Below are 18,693 nucleotides of genomic sequence, written 5' to 3'. Positions count from 1 at the left end.
GCCTTGTATCACCTTTCATTAAAGAGTATAAAAGTATGAAAATACTGCAAATACTGATGCAAATACTGCCCATTGTGTAGTTATGATTGTCTTTAGGCTTGCCATCCTTCCACTTGCAAGTGGTAAGTGACGCGCCGCATGCCCGATATGCACTGGGATCACACACACAGCGGCTCAGTCCCGAATCACTGCTCGTGCGCTTCACTCGCGCGCTCTGTGAGCTGCGCAGGGCCGGAGTGCGCACCCTCCAGAGGGCACTCGCTGTTCAGGGCGGAGTGATTTGGAGCGCAGGATGCCTGTGGAGCCGAGCGTATCCGTGTATTGGCGTTGCTGTGTGCACGCGAATCGTGTATTGGCGTTGCTGTGTGCACGCTAATCGTTTTAAAAACGTTAATCTGATGATCCGCTGATACGGTCTAATGTAAACCCCACCTAAATTGAGCGTAGGTGTGAATGTGAGTGTGAATGGTTGTCTGTGTCTATGTGTCAGCCCTGTGATGACCTGGCGACTTGTCCAGGGTGTACCCCGCCTTTCGCCCGTAGTCAGCTGGGATAGGCTCCAGCTTGCCTGCGACCCTGTAGAAGGATAAAGCGACTAGAGATAATGAGATGAGATGACAAGACCTGTTGTCTTGGGTGGTTTTTTTTTGGATGTTTTTGATTACTAAAGTTATTTTTACTCTACAGCAGTGTTTTTTGTGATTTTTCTATACAAATATTAAAAATATAAAGTTCTGAACAAGTTAGAGAAAGATTATCAAAATATCCCAATTTTGACCTATTTTTGTCCTATATGCCCGGCACATTACAATTAATTATGGGTGGCAGCCAAGGGGTTAAATCTATTTACTATTTATTTGCAAGGATTTATTTACTCACAGGGTGTTTGGACACTTAGCCAAATTATTAGAGTCTGGATTAATTATGGGCCCGTAACAGGTTTGTTTTCAGACAAATTCCTTCCAGACTGTGGGTTAATAACGATTTGTATACCATTTTTATATAATTTCATACATCACTTCTGCTGCTTGCGATATGGATGTACACAACCGGCATAATCCATTATCGTCCTTATTAAAGTTTAGCTTAATTTTGTCTTTTTATTGTCATAAAAAAGTGTTTAATTATTTTTACTTGGCACTGCTTAGTAGCCAAGATGAATCCTTTCATATAAAATGGCTCACTTTACCGTTAAAGACATTTTATAATTACATTTATCACTTGGTCTTCTTTTTTTTTAACAAAAAAACTCTTCCTTCAACTAATTCATCAAGAAGAAAGTCTGTCTGTTCTGCACATCACAACATGCCTTTCCCAGATACTGTAAAATGTGAAAATATGAATTAATATGACAGAGGACAATTTACGTCACGGCAAGCCCCTGGATTGAATCGCCTTTCACGCGCAGAACAGAATATACTTGGGTTCACTTGAAGTCAACCCCAGACCACAGTTTTTAATGTGCAAGACCTTATTCTACTGTATTTTAAAGGAAAGGCCTTTAATCTTTGGTGACAGCTGTCCCTTATACCAGGGTTCTCAAAGTGCTCATCATTATCTGTAGCCGCTTTATCCTGTTCTACAGGGTCGCAGGCAAGCTGGAGCCTATCCCAGCTGACTACGGGCGAAAGGCGGGGTACACCCTGGACAAGTCGCCAGGTCATCACAGGGCTGACACATAGACACAGACAACCATTCACACTCACATTCACACCTACGGTCAATTTAGAGTCACCAGTTAGCCTAACCTGCATGTCTTTGGACTGTGGGGGAAACCGGAGCACCCAGAGGAAACCCACGCGGACACGGGGAGAACATGCAAACTCCGCACAGAAAGGCCCTCGCCGGCCCCGGGGCTCGAACCCGGACCTTCTTGCTGTGAGGCGACAGCGCTAACCACTACACCACTGTGCTGCCCCTCTCAAAGTGCTTGTAGCAAAAATAAGTGAATAAAGAAGTGTTGCCAGGCAAAACAAACCTCGCCCGGTAGCACTTACGATGAATACGAAGGAAGATCTCATCTCATCTCGTTATCTCTAGCCGCTTTATCCTGTTCTACAGGGTCGCAGGCAAGCTGGAGCCTATCCCAGCTGACTACGGGCAAAAGGCGGGGTTGGTGACACTGTACTGCTCTCAGCCAGTCAGAACACACCATACTGCTCTCAGCCAATCAGAACATATCTGAATGAATATGAAGGAAGATATTGCGAAAAAAACGATTTTGACCTTTTTGGTGACCCTCAAAATGTTAGAGGTTCTATTTGAGACCGATGCCCATCTATCCTGAAAGTTTCATGAAGATTGGTCCAGCTGTTTTCCTGTAATTTCATTCACAAAAAAACTAAGAAACAAATATACAAACCCCGCCGAAAACAGTAAAGCTAGCCGCACACTACGCCGATTTTCAGCGTACCGAGCCAACTGAAGTCGCGAGTCAGGCGTAAAGACTAGTTTTCGATGGTACCGACTCATCTCACAGCCGATTCGAAAAACTAATCGGGAGCCAGACTGATTGGCGAGAGTCGCTAGCAATAGCCAATCATATCTTTCGCATATAACACGTGACATCATTAAACACAATTTCTAGCACGAGAAATACGTGTTGGTAGCACCTAATGCAGGTATATCCTGTAATTCCATAGACTGAAGCTTTATCCATAGACACAGTGGGCTGGAAAGCCACTCTGCTCAAGTTGTGTGGCTGGGATTCCAAATCGCTTTAACTCCCCTATATACAGTAAGTGCACTATTTAAGGTTGGAAATAATAGCTCATGCAGCCTAGATAGTGCGTTACATATTCCATGTTGTGTCATTTGTAATTCAGCCTGTAGCATCTTCAAGTGTTGGATTTAACAGTAACTATATCCAATAGCCAATCACAAAGCTATTAAGTTGTCACGTGTCGCTTCAATCGCGACTGCACTCGTCAACAGTTGGGGGATATGTGCGTGCCCTGTCGGGAGTCGGCTCTGAAATGGGTTGGTTTGGTACCGCGTGGATCGCCGTAGTGTGCGGCTAGCTTAACTCGCTCCCTGGTGGACTCCATCCCGGGCGAGGTGATAAATAAATGGACCCCTCAGCATTATTAAAGGGGAACAGAGGGCAATATATAGAGTAAATATAACAATAAAACACACATTAACGAACCTTATTCAAGACTTACAAAAGTTTTTTGTTCTAAGGTTGGAAAGTTATAGTGTTTTGAAAGTAGCTCGAGCAAACTATTTCCGCAGTTTGAACAGCCCGCCATGATATTAATTTTATCCAATCAGAATGCACGTTCATTTTCTCTGCGTAACACTCATGACGTATGTATGTGCCCAGTTGTGTTGGCTCATTGAGGTTGGGACTAGCACGTGTGAATCGGAAAGTAGGATGAATTGTAATGGTGATGATACACGGGGCAACTTTTTGGGCAATGTTGCTGAGCAATGTTGCTGGGCAATTGCGTTTTGACTCTTTTCTATTGAGATTGGGCAACATTGTTTCTTTCTGAATGGTTTTGATAATCTCTGGCAACTTTTTGAGATAAGCCAATCAGAACGCGAGTATCGAGTCATGTGACCTCCGGTGAGGTTCGGATCAGAAATTTCAAACAAATATGGCGGCCGCAGTGTCAGTGGAGTGAAGAGATGGAGAGACTCCTCATCTGTTTTTACGCCGGTAAGTTGTTATTTTAATATTCTATATGGAGGAATTTACCTCACCAAAGCTCTAAAAAACAACAGACAGCTTGATTAAATGGTCACAGCAAAAATTAAGACATCGATTTTTTTTAGCTAACTGTAAACTGCCGTTGCTAACTGTTGTTGCCCATTGTTAGTTGCCCTGAAAAGTTGCCCTGTGTCTCACCTAGTTGCCCGTTGCCAGCAACATTGCTCGGCAACATTGCCCAAAAAGTTGCCCCGTGTATCATCACCTTTAGTGATCGGCTACACAATGCCACAGTGTGTTGCTTTCGGGTGTAATAACAGGACCGATGGAAAGCATAACGATCCTCCAGACGTGTCTTTTGCGGGATCTCTTCGTATGATTCGACAGAGCTGTTGCTTTCACTTGATGCGCCCGACGCCATGATTACACGCTTCTCTCCTAGTGCAGTGGGTAGGGCTGACGTCACGGTCTTTTAAAAATGGCGACTCTTATGCCGTTTAGCGTACCGACTATTATATTTACAATTACCAAGATATTTCGTTGTTTTCTAGTATATAAATTTGATAGAATACTTAAGAATACGTTACTTTGTCACATCAGCAACTGTATATATTATATTTGGTACCCCTTTAATCTCATGAACATGAATTATTTATTAGACCAATTGAGCCTCTTATTCCTGAACTTTCCTCCTACTTTCCACAAAACGCATCGTACTTGTCCTAGTACTAATATAATCAGTTCATTGTGTGTGTTCAGATACAGACTACCCAATGAACTGTATGTGCTTGTGTAAATATGAGCAATTGTGCATTTTTGTGCACTCATGTGAACACAAACCCAATGCCAATTACATGAAAACTCAGCGAGATTAATTTTCTCACAGTGGCGTGAGCTGTGATTTGTTGTTCACGTCGTGGTTTCCAGTCAACGCAAGGCCCCCTACCATAAGACAAACGTCTACAGCGCTCTCCATCCCTCCCCCCGCGAACAAAAACACACAGCCTGATCTTCTGACCGTTTAAATCTAAATGTCTGGCTCCAAAGAAAACACCCATTCCTCCATGAGCTTGAAATTTCCATGACCCCATGTAATGATGAGATTCATCTCAAATTCAAAGCACCAAATGGAGAAGCAATGTGCTGTGAAAATGGAATAAAGGCAGGATGTCTGAGTAAATTACACAGCATTGTTACTCAGAGGCTGTACCGTACACACACTCACAGCTGGGACACATCGCAAAAAGACCAGGAGAGAAAGATTTAAAGATGCATTGTGTAATAGATAAGTGTTTCTAGACCAGTAATAATGGTATAATTTCAGATATCTGTGATCCATGATACTGCAATGCGATATTTTCTGTTCACTTTTTGTAGTCGGTCTGACTAAAGAGATCACACTTAGCTAGCAAAGTTTTAGATAAGTGTGATTTTCTCACAATGCCATGAAGAAACAGACACAAAGCCTGATCAGATACTGGCTATCTGTGATGCTCCTGTTCTGTCACATCATAATCATCAACACAAAGAAGAGCACTTATACACTCTGCACAAATGTTTAAACGGCTCAATTAAGGGAGATTAACGAGACCGTCAATGGCGGCGTAGCTCACTCCGACCTCGTCTAATCCAGAAGGGACTATCTAAAGTGGGCCACCTTGCACAGTAAATGTTGCAAGCTATATAAACTATATACAAGCTTTATATAGAAGCTATATACACCCTAGGAGTACCGACGTATTTGCCAGAAAGAATCCAAAATGGTGAGGCATTGACCGAGAAGAAGCAATTTTCCTTGAACTGCTCATTAAAGCTTAATTAGTCCATAACTTCATTATTAATTGTAATTAAGCAAATCTGGGTAGAAGTTATATGCACCCTAGGTACCCCTACCTTCATGCCAGAAAGAATCAAAATCAGTGAAGAACTGAGGGAGAAGAAGCAATTTGTGTGGAAACTGCTCGTTAGGGCTTAATTACTCCATATCTTCATTCTCATCTCATCTCATTATCTCTAGCCGCTTTATCCTGTTCTACAGGGTCGCAGGCAAGCCAGAGCCTATCCCAGCTGACTACGGGCGAAAGGCAGGGTACACCCTGGACAAGTCGCCAGGTCATCGCAGGGCTGACGCATAGACACAGACAACCATTCACACTCACATTCACACCTACGGTCAATTTAGGCTACATCCACACGACAACAGCAACGAGATTTTTTTTTTTTTTAAATATCACGTCCACATGGGCAACGGATCAGTTCAATTTCGGGTCCATATGGCAACGCAACGCTTGCTGAAAACGATGCAATACACATGCCACACCTCTAGCTGCGCTGTAAGACGGTCCCATCAGAGACACCAGAACAATGGAAGAAGTAGTACACGCATGCGCATAAACCCCTTCTTCTGTAGCATTAGCCACATTAGCTTCCGCAGTGTTTGGACTAAAGACTCTGCCCTAAGGGCTATTCTCTCTCTCTCTCTCTCTCTCTCTCTCTCTCTCACTTTGCACCATTACACAATAAATATTCACAGTGAAAATATTTTGTAAGCACGTTTCATGAACCAAGTTATAGGATTTGTTGACAACTCGCATTGAGTTCGTTACACTTCTACCCGGCGTGAAGCACTCACAGTCATGTGGTTGTGACGTCATCGTAAACAAATCCGTTCTACTCATCCAGACGACTTCACAACGGTGCCGTTGCCATATTTTTCCACTCTGGGACCCGTTCTCAAAAGATTTCGTTTTGGGGCACCCAAAACGCCGGTGCCGTGTGGACGCCAGGCCGAAACGATAAACAATTTTATCAGATTCACCTGAATCCGTTGCCGTGTGGACAGGGCCTTAGAGTCATCAGTTAACCTAACCTGCATGTCTTTGGACTGTGGGGGAAAACGGAGCACCCGGAGGAAACCCACGCGGACACGGGGAGAACATGCAAACTCCACACAGAAAGGCCCTCGCCGGCCACAGGACTCGAACCCGGACCTTCTTGCTGTGAGGCGACAGCGCTAACCACTACACCACCGTGCCGCCCCATATCTTAATTATTAATTGCAATTATGCAAATTTGGGTAGAAGCTATATGACCTACCTTCCTGCCAAGAAGAATAAAAATCGGTGAAGAACTGAGACAGAAGAAGCAATTTTCATGAAATGTGGACGACAGACGATAGATGGACAACAGCCAACACATGATGGCATAAGCTCATCGCCTGTTGGCTGGATGAGCTAATAACAGCAGAACACATGTGAGTGAGTGAGTCAATTTTAGCTCAGAGACAGATGTTGATGATGCTAATAATAATCAAAGTGAGAACTCATTCCCCATTGTTAACGCAATAATTCTGGAAAATGTAGTAGTAATAATGTCCCCCCCCAGTAGACTAAGTACAAGTAGAGGTAGGCGGGGCATCTGTCAGTGAAATTGGAGTGAAATCTTGAATTGTGATTTTTCAATTTTGGGGTACGCCGATTTTAACCCTTTGATGCAAAACATATGCACACCCCTTCTAATGCACAACATGGGTCAAAAATGACCAGCATTCATTTTCCAGGTTATTTCATGCTGACTGAGTTTTTCTTTGCTCTATCTTTTGAAATCAATTTATTTTATGATTGAATATTCCAAGTATTCTTTAAATATCTTGTTTTTAATTACCACAAATCATTAATTAAATTTTTTCTTTCCTATTTTATGAACAAAATTACTTTTTATATTACTACACATGGGTCATCCAAGTGTGATTTAAAATTAAATATCTTAATACTATAATAATAATTTGTTTCAAGTAATTACTTTAGCAGTGAATGGGGCCAGTTATTTATTTATTAACTATGTAGTTAGCGAAGCCAACTACAATAAAATTAGCTAACTAAAGTAGAATATGTCAACAGCTCGGTAGCTAATAGTAATTACTTGTAACTTTCTGACAAGTAATCTACTCACTCTCAAGGGAACCTAAACATAATCCATTTTTTTCTAAGGTAATGTTAGAACAATTGAAAAACATTCCTTCCATGTATGAGATGGGCAAAGGGCGCTGTGCTGAGCTGTGAAATGTCTGACACAAGCACAATTCACAGTTCCCACCAAACGCTGGAGTAAATGCATGCGGGTCGGTTCTGACCCATGTGTGTAAACTTGATGTAGAATTACAAAAGCTGTGCTTGTTCATAACTTCAGAAAGGAAAAATAAAAATGATGATTTGTGCTAAACAAAAACAAGATATTTACTGCATATTCGGAAAAGTAAATGACAAAATGAATTTATTTCAAAAGTAGATCATAGAAACACTCAGCCATACATGAAATAACCTGGAAAATGAATGCAGGTCGTTTTTGACCCATGTTGTGCATTAGAAGGGTAGTGATACAAAAAGGGGTTTTATTCAAAAAGTAAGAAAGGAAAAAATAAAATAAGGATGTATGATGATCAAAAACAAGTTAATTGAGGAATACCTTGAATACTGAATGATGGAATTAATTTATTGCAAAGATGTAGAAGATAAAAACTCAGCCGGGTCACTTTTGACCCATGTTTTGCATCAAAGGGTTAAAAATCATCCAGTGGCTCTTCTCCCCCCCCCAATCTGTCCCTCTGAGTTACATGTTGATCCTGGGATTGAGATGCTGGCCTCTTCTGCACCTCGGACCTGCTTGATCCATCCTGGTGCCCTGTGTCTGGTCGGAGTTTTATCACATCGCTCCTGTGAAGGACGGCCCCATGAGGACATCCTCCCCCTGAAGGATGCTCTGGACTCTTAGAGTACCGTATTTTCTGGACTATAGAGCGCACCTGTATATAAGCCGCATCCGCTCTATTTAAAAAAAATTTTTTTAAAAAAGATATACAAGCCGCACCGGGCTATAAGCCGCAGATATCTATGTTGAAAAATTAGATATTTACTGCATGTACAGAACTATTTTGTACTGTAAATGTACATGTATGTACCTGAACAGATTCTTTCCGAACAGTGCCTTTTAACACAGCAGCAACTTTGCTGATTAAAACGGAACAGAACCAAGAGAAAATAACCGGTATTTATTTACCTTCATTTCTCCTGTGTTTGAAACCACAAGTCACTTTAATCATCTTCGCTGGATTTGAAAATAATTACCAGTTAGTAATTTGTCGTGCGTGTTCTATCTGCTAAAGATCTGCTAATTCTTCTTTGCATTGATTTTTCGTCTATCTTATTTTTGATTCTACTTCCGGTTAGAGCGCCCCTAGCGGTGGAAGAAAAATCCACAGAATAGCCGCACCTTTGTATAAGCCGCATGGTTCAAAACCTAGGAAAAAAGTAGCGGCTTATAGTCCAGAAAATACGGTAATGCTTTTATGGCTGAGGACTACAGTTGACTTGCTAACTTTAGGACTGCAGTTATCATGAACAGTTTTGCACTCAAGTTTCCATCAATGAAGAGTTTATAACATCAACGAAACTGTCTTCATGTTAAAATTGTTAATGTTATAGTCATGCTGTCTGTTGTTGCCCAAATGAGGATGGGTTCCCTTTTGAATCTGGTTCCTCTCGAGGTTTCTTCCTCATGTCGTCTGAGGGAGTTTTTCCTTGCCACCGTCGCCACAGGCTTGCTCATTGGGGATAGATTAGGGATAAAATTAGCTCATGTTTTAAGTCGTTCAAATTCTGTAAAGCTGCTTTGCGACAATGTTTATTGTTAAAAGCGCTGTACAAATAAACTTGACTTGACTAATGTCCTTGACACGTTCCTGGAATGTCAACATTTTCAGTGTAACTCCAATTCATCTTTCAGGAAGCAGAGGCCTTGGAGGAATTACATACTGTGACTTTAAAAATAAACGGAGGTGGCAAATAAATCTACAAACCAGTCTGTCCACCCAAAAAAGTGTAAATGTGACATGGAGTGGCATAGTGTCAGGCTGAATCTGAATCCACATGCAGAGTCTGTGAGTGGCTAACAGGCACATTCAAACTGACTGATGTGAGAATGACGCCAGCTAGACACCTGTTCAGGTCCGCGCACACACACGCACAGTACACGAACAGCCTCTAACCCCACAACATGTTGCCTTTTTCACAGAGGCCTGACAGAAGATTGGATCAAACAGAGAAGAAAAATGGCGAGGCTGAAAGTAAGGGAGACAGAAAATGAAAGCTTGATTAACAGTGAGACTCGGTGACACTGCCAAAAGAAATGAGACCGTGAGAATGTAGAGTGAAACATAATGCTGAGAGACATTAGAAACACGAAACACTCTCAACAGTGAAGCTGTGCGATTGAGAACTAGTATGGAAGTCAGCGCTGGAGAGAATTTGATAGCGGAAGTAAAGATTCTTTTATTTTTGTCAGGACCGGGTGAAGCTTTACCTTCAGCCCTCCACACTCTGCTGCAGAACCTCGATCTACTCCAGTGATGTAGATTCCCAGAGCGTATTCGGCTCCACCACGGATCATCAGACCCAAAGAGCGACCGTCATCCAGCACCAGATTCACCTGGGACAAAAAAGCACACTGCTTTTAGATATAAAATTATTACATATATTACTTGCAACGATATCAGAAATTTTGAGTCGATCTATAAATATATGTATGTGAATATAGCGCATGCATGCGCACACACACAACTCCAATTTATCTTTCAGCAAAATCAAAGCTAGAACACTGTCAGACTTCACTGACGTCAACGTTAAGGCCAATTTATGCTGACAACCCAGTCCTCGCAGACGGTGTCGGAGATAGCGTCTGCGTAGCCCCCCCACCTTCGCAGACGCTCTGCGCGCACCTCCCAAAAATTGTGACCACCGCAGAAGCCTCGCAGACAGCGTCGCAGACAAGAGGGCTCTGATTGGTCCACTCTACATCCGCTGTACACGCACTTCCGCTTCCCTACTTTCCCGGTTTGGTTTGTTTTCACGACCGGCATTTTTAAAAACACGAGCGAAGATGGAGCAGTATGAAGAGCGGTTGATCGAGGAAGTACGTACATCTATACGACTCCAGTTCTAGTCATTATAAAAAAAAAAAAAGTTCTAGTCATTATAAGTAACCGGAGGATAAACACTCCACTAACCACACCCACCAACTACTCCTAGCGACTTCGCGCCCCCTTGCGTTGTGCCGGTGAATAACATCGCGCACACCTATTACTCCCCGCTCAACAATAAATTACAACTGTCTGCGAAAAGCTATCTGCGAAAGCCTTGTCGCAAGAGCATGCAGAGGCCTTTAAGGCCAATTTATGCTGACAACCCAGTCCTCGCAGACGGTGTCGCAGATAGCGTCTGCGTAGCCCCCCCACCTTCGCAGACGCCCTGCGCGCACCTCCCAAAAATTGTGACCACCGCAGAAGCCTCGCAGACAGCGTCGCAGACAAGAGGGCTCTGATTGGTCCACTCTACATCCACTGTACACGCACTTCCGCTTCCCTACTTTCCCGGTTTGGTTTGTTTTCACGACCGGCATTTTTAAAAACACGAGCGAAGATGGAGCAGTATGAAGAGCGGTTGATTGAGGAAGTACGTACATCTATATGACTCCAGTTCTAGTCATTATAAGTAACCGGAGGATAAACACTCCACTAACCACACCCACCAACTACTCCTAGCGACTTCGCGCCCCATTGCGTTGTGCCGGTGAATAACATCGCGCACGCCTATAACTCCCCGCTCAACAATAAATTACAACTGTCTGCGAAAAGCTATCTGCGAAAGCCTTGTCACAAGAGCATGCAGAGGCCTTTAGCCGCCTGAGCCCAGAAAAGCCTTGAGACGTCAGAACAGCAACTAATAAACTTTTTATAGTAAATAATCTCAAATGTGACTGAAAATCTAATTTTATATTCATGACTGCAACCTTGCCGAATGAGAACGAAATGGCTCTTATGGTAGCTGCTCCTCAGAATTACCACTTCCTCCATATCATACGTGACGGTAAGAAAACCTTGTAATTTACAGACAGTCATCATCATAGAGGTCTATCTTCTGGAATTTTCTTGCACATGGCTATTGTACCAAGTGATTTAATGGCCATCAGAGCACAGCTTGTGATCTTTATCAAGTCGACTAGTGGATAACTTTGAGGTTTTGACTTCATACAGGCACCAAACAGTACAAACAAATAAAAATTAACGAAAGGTGAGAAAGATATTCGTTAAAAGTTTACAAAATTACTAGAAAAGGAAAACCTGTACTGACAAAACTTAAAAGAGCCTGTTAGTTTGCTAAAAAGAGTTTGGTGCAAAATAACATTAAAGACCCACTGACACAACTTTTTACACCACGTAATATGTGTATTTATTGTTTTATTGCTGTATTGTGAAATAAAATATCCAAAACTCAACTTGAATAAAGGGTCGTCTTTGTAGAAAATCAAGAATTTCAGAGCTGATTTTGTGTTTTTTGCCCCGGCTTCTACAAGCGCCATGAGCCATTTGCCCGTTTTTGCCGCTAGGGCGAGTGACGTCACATCAGTGTATGTCGTTCTGGATTGCATGAAAACAAAACATGAAGCAGGGAAGCTATCGAGATTGTCTGCCCTCACGTCTATTAAAGATTCTGTTTAAACAGCATAATGTCTTAAACATATGGTCCTGGTCACGTTACACTATTGGTCCCACTCCAAAAAACATCATGTCTAAGCTCCTGTTAGATCATGTTAGATACAGTAGCTACCAGAAGTTTAGGTCATATTTATGCAGAAATATCAAAAACTCTAAAGGGTTCACAAACTTTCAAAACATGCCGGATGACATCTTGTATCTATCACTCCACACATATATCATGTATATTATCCTAACTAAATATATGAAACAAGGTATTGGCCTTGGGCGGCACGGTGGTGTAGTGGTTAGCGCTGTCGCCTCACAGCAAGAAGGTCCTGGGTTCGAGCCCCATGGCCGGCGAAGGCCTTTCTGTGCGGAGTTTGCATGTTCTCCCCGTGTCCGCGTGGGTTTCCTCCGGGTGCTCCGGTTTCCCCCACAGTCCAAAGACATGCAGGTTAGGTTAACTGGTGACTCTAAATTGACCGTAGGTGTGAATGTGAGTGTGAATGGTTGTCTGTGTCTATGTGTCAGCCCTGTGATGACCTGGCGACTTGTCCAGGGTGTACCCCGCCTTTCGCCCGTAGTCAGCTGGGATAGGCTCCAGCTTGCCTGCGACCCTGTAGAAGGATAAAGCGGCTAGAGATAATGAGATGAGATTGGCCTTTCAGTTGTTGTACATTACTGGTATTAGCTGCTTTGGCCTATTGATAAGTAATATGCAATGGTATAAGACGCATTTGTGACGTTACAACAAATTTTAAACAACATACATGTATTGAATAACAACATAGCCACGTACCCTGGCTCGATCTCTTTTGGCAAAGGCACCACCGGACTTTCGCTTTCTGACCGCCCCTTCGGGGGTCTGCTGTCATCTGTTTCTCTTTTGACAGATTGATTCGGCCCGGGCCTGTCAAACAACGTCGGCACAGCTGACTCCTCCAACACCAGTGGATAAGTTGGATCAAACGTTCTTCGAGTTCTGGACGACAAAGTGAAACAGTGCTCCTCGAAATGTGCTGAACAGAGACGTGACCATTTTGTTGACTTCCAGTTCGCACGTGTTTTGGAAACGTTTCTTTCCCACTCTTTTGCTATTTCAGGGTGTTTTTTCCAAGGAAAGGAATGGAGTTTCACTCCTTCTGACGTGGTGTTAGAACACCCGTAAGCCACACATATAATCCCTTTTGGTTAGACGCCATTTAACTTTTTCACGCAAGGAAATCACAACAGCTCAATATCACAAGACTTGTGAGAACTGAACCAACATAGTGACTTGTAAACAAAAACGACACACTGATGTGACGTCTCTTCCGGCATCTCTGAATGAGCCCAGTTCATATCCAGGTCAATCTCCCTGCGCGAAATTTAAAATTACTTCTGATGATTAAAACGGACAGTTAAACCAAGAATTAAAACCAGAATTTATCTTTGGAGTCATATATTGTTTGTTTAAAAATTAATACGAAATGACTGTCAGTGGGTCTTTAATAATGCATTATGAAATGCTGAAAAACTTCAGTGATTGAGATGAGAAGAGAATTACTGATCTCCGTTGGGGAAATTTGTGTGTGACAGCAGCTCCAAGTAGAAGAAAACTGAGAGAGTAATTAAAAAAACCCACAATATATACAAAACATACACTGATCAGCCATAAAAACCAAGGACGGGTGACGTGAAGAACAGTGATTATTAGCTCATTACAATGGCACATGTAAAGGGGTGGGATACAGGAACAGCATGTTAACAGTCAGTTCTTGAAGTTGATGTGTTGGAAGCAGGAAAAAAATGGGCAAGCGTAAAGATCTGAGCAACTTTGACAAAGGCCAAACTGTGATGGCTTGACAACTGGGTCTGAGCATCTCCAGGTCTTGTGGGGTGTTCCTGGTATGCAGTGGTCAGTACCTACCAAACGTGGTCCAAGGAAGGACAACAGGTGAACCGGCAACAGGGTCATAGGCACCCAAGACTCACTGATTCACGTGGGGAGCAAAGGCTAGCTCGTCTCCCCTGATCCCACAGAAGAGCTGCTGAAAAAGTTAATTCTGGCTATGACAGGAAACTGTCAGAACACAATGCATCGCAGCTTGGCTGAAGGCAGTGGAAAAGTAAAAAAGGATGACCCTCATATACCCCTTTTCCACCAAATCAGTTCCAGGGCTGGTTCGGGGCCAGTGCTGGTGCTGGTTCACAACTCGTTCAACTTGCGAGCCAGCTGAGAACCAGTTTGCTTTTCCATAGCTCGCGGTGCCACGTCATTACAGTACGTCGCTGTATACGTCAGTTACGTTTGCATAAACCTTGGCGCGAATATCGAAGCAAAAACAACACGGAAGAAGCAGCAGCAGCAACAACAACAACAATAATAATAATAATAATGGCTGACTTCGCGTTTGTACAGCTGATGCTTCTCGTCGCTTAAAAATGGCGATCTTTCGCGGTCTTGTTATTGTTGTTGGTCTTAACAACTCCGCCCCCCCCCCGCTGACGTAAGCGGTTCTTTCCTCTGGCCCAGCAGAGAGTTGGTACTAGCCTGGAACCGGTTTTTCTGGCCCCAGAGCCAGTTCTTTGTCAGTGGAAACAGAAAACCCAGTTCCAAACTAAGCACTGGCCCCGAACCAGCCCTGGAACTGCTTTGGTGGAAAAGGGGCAATAGTGGTCCCAGGGTTTTCAAGGTCTGTGTAGCAGGTAGATGACTACATCATCCAACTCAATGCCTGGTTGATAAGTAAATTGCAGCGAGTCCAGCTTTAAGCTTACCAGGGGTCAAAGGTGGTTGAGTATAATTCTTTCTTCATCAAGTGAGAAGTTAAAACCACCAATCTGAAGTAGTTGGGCTGCCTGGGGGTGTGCAGTCTACAGTACTGGAACCACATAGGAAGTTTTCCAGAGGACTGGAACTCTCTTCAGACTAAGGCTCAGATTGAAAATGTGCAGAACTGTCTTACAGAGCTGGTCTGCACAGTCCTTGAGCAGTCTGAAGCTGATACCATCTGGACCTGTGGCCTTTCTTGCCTTGATCTTCCTTAGTTCCTTCCTTAAAGTGCATATTCTGGACCAATTTCGGAGTTTTTTTTTCTATGAAAGTATGTCCCTTTACACACACATCCAGAAGGGTAATTTTGCACAAGGCCATCTGTCTACAGCAGAAAAAAATGAAATAACAAAACACATCTGGAAAAATCCCAAGGGAGTCTGGAGCTGTCACCTGCGGAAGCGCCAGCAGGCTGCGCGAGCTTTGCGCAGTCTCGGTGCACAGCCTGTGTAGACCAAGCGCTCCCATTTCTCTCCCATTGTCCGGTCTTTTGGAAAACGCTGAGTACTAATCCCATCATGATTGGTGTTGCTACACCCTCCTACGATACTGTACATCTGTTAACCATTTTAATAATTGCGTGATAACGTTGAAGAAATTTGCAGAAAACCACCAGGTCGTTTTCTCATAAACAAACCAGCGCTGACGTAGGATTCAGAGGGAGGCGTCCCGCACGTGACGTCACGAAAATCAATGTTTGCCGGGAAATCCAAATGCCAAGTTTTTCAGAGGCGGACCAATTCGTCTCAAATGGCTTGATTTCAACTGAATTTTTCTGGTATTGCGCAAGGTAAAAAAAATTGCACAAAATGCAAAATGTGACAGATATTTGACCAAAGTTTAATATAAAATAAGCGAGTTACATTGATCTTGCTCCTGAATTTACCCAAGATGTGCCCTTTAAATGCTCAGGGAGAGAGTGCGGTGTGGCCCCGGTTTGACAAAAATATCAGAGACACAATTCTATTTATCATGATAATAGATTTATTGGGCGGCACGGTGGTGTAGTGGTTAGCGCTGTCGCCTCACAGCAAGAAGGTCCGGGTTTGAGCCCCGTGGCCGGCGAGGGCCTTTCTGTGCGGAGTTTGCATGTTCTCCCCGTGTCCGCGTAGGTTTCCTCCGGGTGCTCCGGTTTCCCCCACAGTCCAAAGACATGCAGGTTAGGTTAACTGGTGACTCTAAATTGACCGTAGGTGTGAATGTGAGTGTGAATGGTTGTCTGTGTCTATGTGTCAGCCCTGTGGTGACCTGGTGACTTGTCCAGGGTGTACCCCGCCTTTCGCCCGTAGTCAGCTGGGATAGGCTCCAGCTTGCCTGCGACCCTGTAGAACAGGATAAAGCGGCTAGAGACAATGAGATGAGATGAGATGAATAGATTTATTATGATTGGGCTTTTTTTAATATACTGACCAACTATTAAATCCTAAAACATTGAACCCCAGTTCTGCATGTAACTGTGATTCTCTGACCCTCAGATAACTGAGAACATGCATTTGTTCTCAGTTATTTGGATAAATGGTGGGAATACGTGTCAACAATGGCAAGAGGTAACTTTCTCTTACTTCATGAAACAGCAAATTGTAGTAAAAAGCATGCCCAGGGTGTACCCCGCCTTTCGCCCGTAGTCAGCTGGGATAGGCTCCAGCTTGCCTGCGACCCTGTAGAACAGGATAAAGTGGCTAGAGATAATGAGATGAGATATATTCGATATTATTTGCATATTTTACAACACCAAGTTTATGTAGGCTAGTGAGTCCATCCATCCATCCATTATCTGTAGCTGCTTATCCTGTACAGGGTCGCAGGCAAGCTGGCGCCTATCCCAGCTGACTATGGGCGAAAGGCGGGGTACACCCTGGACAAGTCACCAGGTCATCGCAGGGCTGACTTACAGAGACAAACAACCATTCACACTCACATTCACACCTACGGTCAATTTAGAGCCACCAATTAGCCTAACCTGCATGTCTTTGGACTGTGGGGGAAACCGGAGCACCGGGAGGAAACCCATACAGACACAGGTAGAACATGCAAACTCCACACAGAAAGGCTCTCGTTGGCCGCTGGGCTCGAACCCAGGACCTTCTTGCTGTGAGGCGACAGCGCTAACCACTAGGGGTGGGTATTGCCAAGGACCTGACGATACGATACGCATCACGATAATTGAGTCACGATACAATACGCATCACGATACTTGAGTCACGATACGATATTGCGATATATTGCGATATTCTACATAGTTCACTGAAAAAGGTAAACTGCATTATGCATCTTAAAATCCGAGTTGTATGTACATCAGATGATAGTGATAATTCATGTGACAAACTGAGTCAAAACAATGTAATTCAAATTATCCATGCCATTTTATTGTAACTATACAAGCGCAAGTTACAACATATTTGCAGGAACAACACACTGTCTGGAACACATTGAAAAGTGCAGTGTGCATCTTAGTCTCCCTGAGCACAATTATGAAACACAGTGCAGTGTGGGTCAGTGTCCACACACTGAAACTGAATTGAAACCTCAGTGAATCATGTTTCTTCTGAACTTAGAGTAAATACTCAAAATAAAATGCAGTGTCACACACACACTAAAATTGAAAATGCAAAATAAAGTGCAGCTTCTTGCCTTTGGCCTTAAATGACAAAATTAAGTTCACAGTTACAGTAAGTCACACATCACTGAAGTAGACGGGAGGACTTTGGCGCTGTCCAGTGTAGTTTGCTTCGGGTCGGGTTTCGGTGGCTCCGGCTGAGCTAATATGTCGGGGTGGCGTCGTGCTAAGTAAGTTCGCAAGTTTGTTGTGTTACCTGAATATCTAATTGGAGCGAAACAGGTTTTGCAAAGTGCGTACTCTTTGTCCAGCTCACTGTTTTTTTTTTTCTCCTTTCCTTTGGAATCCAAAGTGCCTCCAAACATCTGCCTTAAAGTTCGGCAGCGTCTCTAGGTTTACGTTAACAGCCATGCTTGTTTGCTTTTTTTTTTTTCCTCAATGCAACCACCGGGAAAAAAAGAGAAGACGAAGAGTGCCTTGCAGTGAGGTAGCGGCACAGCGACACCTTGCGGAGCGGAGGTGCGGAAGTCGTACTGGATTTACAACCCGTCTGAAACATGATTTATTATTCGAAAATATATCGATATTCAAATTTTGAGTATCGATATTGAATCGGAAGACAAAGTATCGCGATATATCGCCGTATCGATATTTTTGCCCACTCCTACTAACCACTGTCCGTGCTGCCTGTGAATCTGAATCGACAAATGGTGAGGTTGGTGAGAATCTTAGCCTAATTTTGATTTGATCCTTATAATGATCTCACTAAAACTGCCTTTCTTTATTAAAAAAATACATCATGCTCTGGACCCCAGTTTACCAATGTTTTAGAATACTCAGTAGACTGATGGTAATGTGATCAGAATACCTTCAACAAGAGCAATACGGACAAAGACAATATCTTACATGTGTTTTGGCATCACCGGATTGGGTGTCCAATTTATTTTAAAAAATTGATTTTATGATCCGTTTACTGGTTGTTAACACCCTTAATGGCTCACTACTTTTACAGCTCAGAATGCGTGACAGGCTTTGTTCCAAATAAGGTTTTAAGATCGTCAAATCATAAGATGAACAAAAAGCCTCCTGCTATTATGCACCAAAGCTTTTCAACTTTCCGCCTATTAATATTCATC

General features: G+C 43.2%; 1 protein-coding gene across 1 annotated transcript in view; it reads right to left on the bottom strand.

Annotated features, from left to right (window-relative positions):
• whrna (whirlin a) overlaps positions 1–18,693 on the bottom strand; it is a 386,194-nt gene that overhangs the window by 125,672 nt on the left and 241,829 nt on the right. The window contains exon 3 of the mRNA XM_060935544.1: positions 10,013–10,138. Coding sequence (XP_060791527.1) covers positions 10,013–10,138 — 126 coding nt within the window. The remainder of the gene's footprint in view (positions 1–10,012; positions 10,139–18,693) is intronic.

This window comes from Neoarius graeffei, chromosome 12, assembly GCF_027579695.1.
Source record: "Neoarius graeffei isolate fNeoGra1 chromosome 12, fNeoGra1.pri, whole genome shotgun sequence".
Taxonomy (NCBI): Eukaryota; Metazoa; Chordata; class Actinopteri; order Siluriformes; family Ariidae; genus Neoarius; species Neoarius graeffei.
The sequence above is the reverse complement of the archived record's forward strand: the minus strand, read 5'-3'. Positions and strand labels throughout refer to the sequence as shown.